A 7,455-nucleotide genomic window follows, 5' to 3' on the forward strand; every position below is an offset into this window, starting at 1 on the left:
ATTATTTTATTAAAGCTAACTAAATCAAGTTTTGATAATTAAATTAGAAATTTTATCTAATTTTATAATTATTGGATCATTTTCATATTTAAATTATAAAGTTTAGGAATCGTAAAATAATAAGAATTTACATGATTTGATTTAAATAATTGTGATTTTAGAAATTAATATTTTAATTTTTATGAATAAAGAAAATTAATTATATTATCTATAGTTATCAAATTAGAATTACTTATTTGAGAATAATTTGTAAATTGATAATTAAATAGTATTTTTAATAAATATTAGTGTTGGATTAAAACAGGTTTTCAATTATCCTATTACTCTTAATTTTATAAAATTGTTATATTACTCATATGAATTTTATCCTAATTCTAAATTCCCAAATAAAACCCTAATTTTAATCAAATAAAACTATAACCCCCTCCTAATCTAACCTAACCACCACCACTCATCTAACCTAACCACCGCCACTCCCTAACTCAAACACAGCTCCATCCCTTCAGAAAAAAAAAGAGAGAAAGAAAGAAAGAAACGAAGGAAAGAAAAAGGGCAACGGGGAAGGGGAAAATCAGAGAAGAAGGAAGAGAGCGCCGGAGAGGAGTCACCGCCGCACTACTGCTGCGCTGCTCAGGACCGTGTCCCGCTCGCTGCTGCACCACGCTCAGTGTCGTCTTTGCCGTCGCATTTGTGTCATCGTCATGCACAAGAGGAGGAGAAATAGAGTGACAGGGAGAAGAGGAAGGGATGACGCCGTGACTGGACTCGCCGCCGTTGCATCGCAGGAGGTTCCAGTTCTGTTGCCGCCGTTCGCGCTGTCACCTCCAGCCCGCGCCGTTGCCGTTCATGAAGAGTGAAAGAGAGAGAGAGAGAGAGAGAGAGAGAGAGAGAGAGAGAGCTCGGGAGCCGAGAAGAGAAAGGGGAGACCCGTGCTCAGCCACCGCCGCGACTCTGCCGCTGAGAAGCTCCGCTGCCGCCACTGAGATTCACCATCGGTAAGGGTTTTTGAGTTTGGTTGAAGAGGGAAGGAGAGAGAGAGAGAGAGAGAGAGAGAGAGAGAGAGAGAGAGAGAGAGAGCTCAGGAGCAGAGGAGAGAGAGGGGAGACCCATGCTCAACCACCGCCGCGCCTCTGCCGCCGAAAAACTCCGCTGCCGCCACTGACATTCACCATCGGTAAGGGTTTTTGAGTTTGGTTTACCTTCGTTTGAGATTCTGAAAACCTTATTGTCTCTGCATGTTGGTTTTAGTCACCGTCGAAGAAGGCCGTGCCTCTGGTCACCGAAATCATGGACTGGAGAGAAGGGGCTGCCTCTCCTATTGCTGCTGCTTTGTTCTTTTATCGTAAGTGGTCTCTGTTTTTAGTTCCATTGAATTCATTTCTGTTTTTGATTCCATTGAGTTTGAATTCTCTATTTTGTTGTAACCATGGTCACTGTTGTTGGAATTATTGACGCCGCTCTCGGTGCTGATTGGATTAACCACCATAGCTATTCTGCATCACCTTCACTTTCCATTATTTCTGTTAGGTCCCGTTCTTGCCGGTGATGGCCGTTGGATTTGCAACAGCTCCAACTTTTATTTCCCTCTTGATTCGGTGAGTTTTTCTTGTTTTGGAACTCTCCCTGTTAGCGATTCGTTATAGTTTATTAAGGATTTTGCAATGTTATTTGCTATTTGATTGAGTTTCGGTTATTTCTTATTACGATTAGAGTAACTATGGTTGCTGCAAAAGTGATTTGGAACTGCGGTTGTGGTTGCCACTGTGATGAGCTGGGGGAAAAGGGATTCAAGGCATTTAATTATGTGGATTGCGAATAGTTGAGCTAGGGATTTTTCTTAAAATTTATTTCATATTATAGAGTTGTTATAAATAGATATTGATGCAAAAAATATATTTCTGTGATTATGTTTGTCTTGTAGATGTGGTTGTTTGATTGCTTGAGTGATATACGGTTGTTGATAAGAAATGAGTTTGAAAAGTTATTTACTTGATTATTATGAAAAGTGGTTACCTTAGTTTGGAGTTAAAGTGGTTTGATTCTGAGTAGGTCTGATCTTATAAAAGATTTAATACTTGAGCTGGTTTGATTTTAAAAAGGGATTTATTATTGGAATTTGTTTGATTTGAAAATAATTTGATATTGGAATTGGTTGAATTTTGGAAAGTCATTGAAATTGGGAAATATTCATTTCTGTTTTTGATTCCATTGAGTTTGAATTCTCTATTTTGTTGTAACCATGGTCACTGTTGTTGGAATTATTGACGCCGCTCTCGGTGCTGATTGGATTAACCACCATAGCTATTCTGCATCACCTTCACTTTCCATTATTTCTGTTAGGTCCCGTTCTTGCCGGTGATGGCCGTTGGATTTGCAACAGCTCCAACTTTTATTTCCCTCTTGATTCGGTGAGTTTTTCTTGTTTTGGAACTCTCCCTGTTAGCGATTCGTTATAGTTTATTAAGGATTTTGCAATGTTATTTGCTATTTGATTGAGTTTCGGTTATTTCTTATTACGATTAGAGTAACTATGGTTGCTGCAAAAGTGATTTGGAACTGCGGTTGTGGTTGCCACTGTGATGAGCTGGGGGAAAAGGGATTCAAGGCATTTAATTATGTGGATTGCGAATAGTTGAGCTAGGGATTTTTCTTAAAATTTATTTCATATTATAGAGTTGTTATAAATAGATATTGATGCAAAAAATATATTTCTGTGATTATGTTTGTCTTGTAGATGTGGTTGTTTGATTGCTTGAGTGATATACGGTTGTTGATAAGAAATGAGTTTGAAAAGTTATTTACTTGATTATTATGAAAAGTGGTTACCTTAGTTTGGAGTTAAAGTGGTTTGATTCTGAGTAGGTCTGATCTTATAAAAGATTTAATACTTGAGCTGGTTTGATTTTAAAAAGAGATTTATTATTGGAATTGGTCTGGTTTGAAAATATTTGATACTAGAATTGGTTGAATTTCGGAAAGTGACTGAGTTGAGTTTGGAGTTTGAGGAATGTCTGGATGGGACCCGAAAATGGTGGCAGAGTCTGAGTTTTAGAGGAGATGCTGCCGAAATTTTATAAAATTGGAAGTTTCATTTGAAGCAATTAATTAAAAAGATTTGTTTTTAAACATTATAAGTTTTAAGATTGATTTATTTATCAAAGAAAGAATTATGTTTTGAATTGGGATTGTTAATGAATGGAATGGAAAGAAGGATGATGAGGATTTTCTTTGAAATATGGTTTTTGAATGGATTTGGAAATGAGATTTGGATTGATGAATGATGATGATGTTGAGATATGGATTGAGAATGTTGAGATATGATCTTTGAATTATTTATATAGCTTATGGATTTGAATTATCTGAGATACGAGGTTCCTTGGATAAAGTGCTGTGGCTTGCCACCACGCGTACCAGGTAGAAAACTCGATACTCTATTGACCCTACAACGTAAGTGTGACCGGGAACTATATAAATTCCTAGGAATGTAACCCCCCATTGAGCAATATTGATTATTTGAGAAAAAGCTATGCATAGACTCTTGGAGATGCACGTCGAGAGACAGTCTAAGTATTTTCAGACTTGTTAGTTGGCTGGATAACCGACAGAAGAGGCTCATCAGCCATAGGACAGGCATGCATCATATGCATTTGTATGCTTTGCTTGGGTTTGAACTTGTTTTGGTTTGCCTAATTGTTGAACTGTTCTTAACTGCTACCTGAACTATTTGCTGTAACTACTATCTAAACCTGTACTTTCCTTGTCCGTCTTGCCTGTGTTTGTCCTGGTGTGCTACATCTGAGAATGAACTTTGGTGCTGAATTGATGTTTGTGTTGATTGATTGCGTGGTTGGTTTCTGATTGAGATTTTCTTATAAGAACAGAAAGATTTTGGATTTTTGAAAGGTTAAACATTGTTTCATTGAAAAGGTTTTGAATGATTAGCTATTGGTTTTTTTTAAAAGGATTCATAAGACAATGATAATCACTGAGCTTGAAAATAGTTTTCTTATTAAATATCTTCTTATGACAATTCTAAAACTCCGTGGTGCGACCGTGTGGTTAGGTTCTCACCCTCTACAGCTTTATCTTTTCAGGAGATGGGTGACGAGGCTTATGAAGAGCTTTATTGCGTTTTGTTGACTCGATGTTATTGTTTTAGTTAATAGCCCTCGCCTTTATCTTTACGAGTTTTTTTATAAGAGGGATAGGGATTTGATTATGTAATGCTTGTAAAGCTATTAATATATCTATATACATATGTATCCTTTGTAAGTATTCATATTTGTGTGGATGTATGATATCTTTAGAAAGTCTTTTGGGTAGTGACACGATTTAAGTTTTAAACAGGCTCATACTTTAGTATTTAAATATTGTAAGAGTGGTCGTAATACCCAAGCTATCAGAGTGGCGCAGCCGGAAGCGTGATATTTTGATAGTTAGGGTGTTACACTTCCCTCCTTTGATTGGCTAGTGGACATCTTGTGTCAGAAGGGTTAGTTTGCAAAATTTACTTTGTAGCTGGTTATTTTTGTTACATTCGAAAATTATTTGGGTTTATGTAGAATTAGTTTATGATGTTTTAACACCTAAATTAATAGCAGTTAGTGATTCTATTTAACGCTAAATCAGAGATGATGGAGGTGGGCTAGGAAGGAGGGAGAAGCGTCGTGGACGTCGTTTGATGCATACAAGAAACGATTTGATGTTTACGTTTTTGTCACTGACCGTCAATAGAGTTGTAGGAAGCTTTCTCCTGCGGAATCACAATGCGAAGTTGACTCTCTGAATGGCGCATCTATCGCGACTCATTTGGTTTCGAGGATGACGATCTGCATAGTGTCATCGCCGGAAGGGGTTTCGATCACCGTTGATAAGAAGGAGTGTTGTTTCGGGTAGACGTATGGCTTTGCCGGAGACGATCAACAAGGAAAGATCCAAGCGGCGTGGAGATTGTGGGCTAGAGAATGACGAAGGAGAGGCAGAAGATATTTCGGGTCGGGCGGGTCGTGTTGGAACACTGCTGGTTGGACTTGGCTCAATCCAGATGGGCCTGTAGATTATAATTTTTTTTTCTGAAACCAATGATGAAAAAAAAAAAAAACCTAACATGGCTGAACAAAGAAGAGGAACACCCAGTACCAAAAAAAAGGAACACCAAATTAGTTATTGCATGTATAATTAGTTACTGAACAATCTAATAGCAGTATTAAATATTTAAATTTTCTTAGGATATAATAATTAAAATACTTTGTAAACCAACTTTTCTGGGGCATAAAATTCACAGAAACGTTGAATAAGGAACATGCACATATTTTTCAATTGAACACGGGATTGCATTCGTGCAATATGATTGGTTGAGGTTGAATACCTGTCCTTTAATAAGCAGAATTTGATGAGTCTTTTTAAGGAGATTTTCTTATTCAATAAAATAATAATGCACCTCTTTTATTTTTGGAAAGGTAAAGGAATAAATTAAATTATTTCGTTGGGAAAAAAATGGATAACAGTTATCCAATGAGAAATTAAATTAAATAATTAATGTAAGAAGAATAGAACCCTAAGTTTGATCTGGTATGGAGGATTCGTTTGATGATGATACAACTTAAGCATGCAACTATACACAAATTATTACATTCATAATGCAAACGGCATGTGTGGAACGATCCATTATCACTATATTTTAAAGATAATGCTCACACGTATAACCTTCGCATCTAGCAGTATTTCATAACAGCATTAGCTAATAGGCCGACCCAAAAAAAAATAGACCTGAACAGTACAATACCGCAGCCCTTTCTCAGTTACATGGGCCGCCCCAGTTACATACATTGCGGGGGAGGGTTGGTTTACGGTGTCTCCATCCCGTTGTTGCACTGATCCCTAAGACTTGGGACTTTACCTCTCCAGCAAAATGTTGTCCAGCTGCCGTATGATTTCTCCCAGTTGAGTCTTGATTCCCGTTTCTCTCTTTTGACTTAGGATACATGGTACTCGATCGATGCAATGGCCTGTTGTAGGTCCTTAATCAATTGACTGGTTGCAAGTGATATAACTTTGTTAGCAACACATTAACACTGACGCAAGTGACTAGATGTAAGGGCGTCGCAAGAAGATAATTTTCGCTTACCAGATGCACCTGGTACCTTCGTAGGAGTCGACGTCACCGTCGTATCGTGTCGTCCACTGTGAACGAATCGATTGAACTCCAACGCCGGCGGGAACTCGCTGCCCAGCCCCGGAACAGGCGATGTAGTCACCTAAAAGTAGTCGTTCCAGGTGTTCACGGCTTCTTGGTATCTCCGGTAATGAAGAAACAGGTTCCGTGGAAAGCCATCCACCTGAGCCAATGCTGTCTCTCAGGTGGGGTATATTCCAGGTATCCTCCCTCTAAACACGACGTTCCACGCACCTTCTGGTCGCATTGCCATCCGTTTATTAGAGGAGATCTAGTAGACCTTGCAGAGGGAGAGGGGGTTAGGCTTGATGGTGGAATACAGTTTATGGATTTTTCTCTCGCCTATAGGCTAAGAAATGGAAGAGTAAATAAATAAAGCAACTAGAATGGTGCAAAAACAGTCGAGGTTTACTTGCATGCGGACCCCATGTTCAGGAGTAGGGGTGTACTTCACGCGGACCCCATACTCAGGAGTAGGGGTGCAGGGACTCTAGGTTCAGGAATAGGGGTGTACTTGCATCAGGAAAGAAAAAAGTAATAACATGTGTCGTATAAATCACCACTATTAATTTCAATAAATTTATTATATTTTTAGAATTAATTTTTATCTAGAATTAATTCTCAATATAAATTGTTATCGAGTCCCTTGGCTAAATAAATTTTCTAAAAAAACCAAACCGTCATTGACGTTTTCCATTTTTGCACTTGTAGACAGTATAGAAAGTAAATTAAGAAAATGAAAACGGCACTGTCATTTTGCATAAGGACAATCCAGTCTTATCCAAAATGTTGGACAACAAAACGTATGAGGCGCTAAACCTTAATAATAAATGCTAGTATATAATATATAAAATATTCGCTTTTATAGGATAGAAGGAAATTGTTATATGTGTTCGCAGTTAAATATGATATATGCTTTTTTAATTAATATAATTATACTATCGTGATAAGTACAAATTATACTATAATAATATATAACAGCTAACATTCCATCCATGTATTAATACCTGGTTTTATCTGGACACATCGGTAAATGAAGAAAACATCTAGGAAAATGTATGCAGTACTGAACCCCCCAATGGCAGTATATTAAAAAGCAAAATGCTACAAGGTCATTTACAAATTCATCTCTCCTCTTTATAATCTCCAATAATCCCTTCACCAAGTCCTTGCAAATGGCCGAAAGTTCCCAGAAGGATGGAAAGAAAGAAAACGTATCCGTTCAGCACAAATGTCCGCTGAATCTTCTTCCTCGCGAAATATGGTCTAGGATTATCACG

The 7,455-nt window shown here is 37.7% G+C and overlaps 1 protein-coding gene across 8 annotated transcripts; it reads left to right on the forward strand.

Moving 5' to 3' along the window:
- LOC107637552 lies at positions 407–4,490 on the forward strand. Of its 8 annotated transcripts, XM_021120628.1 has the most exons (5): positions 415–850; positions 1,042–1,174; positions 1,249–1,342; positions 1,528–1,595; positions 1,711–2,155. In XM_021120628.1, exons 1-5 carry the CDS (start codon positions 847–849, stop codon positions 1,817–1,819), a joined length of 408 nt encoding a protein of 135 aa, XP_020976287.1. In that variant the 5' UTR covers positions 415–846; the 3' UTR covers positions 1,820–2,155. The 8 variants fall into 8 exon arrangements, 5 of the variants coding, with proteins under 5 accessions (XP_020976284.1, XP_020976285.1, XP_020976286.1 ...); XM_021120625.1 differs by lacking the exons at positions 1,042–1,174; positions 1,711–2,155 and adding an exon at positions 4,095–4,490 and having other exon boundaries at positions 407–995; positions 1,446–1,595; XM_021120626.1 differs by lacking the exon at positions 1,042–1,174 and having other exon boundaries at positions 407–995; positions 1,446–1,595; positions 1,711–2,172.

The sequence above is a fragment of the Arachis ipaensis genome, chromosome B04 (assembly GCF_000816755.2).
Source record: "Arachis ipaensis cultivar K30076 chromosome B04, Araip1.1, whole genome shotgun sequence".
Lineage (NCBI taxonomy): Eukaryota > Viridiplantae > Streptophyta > Magnoliopsida > Fabales > Fabaceae > Arachis > Arachis ipaensis.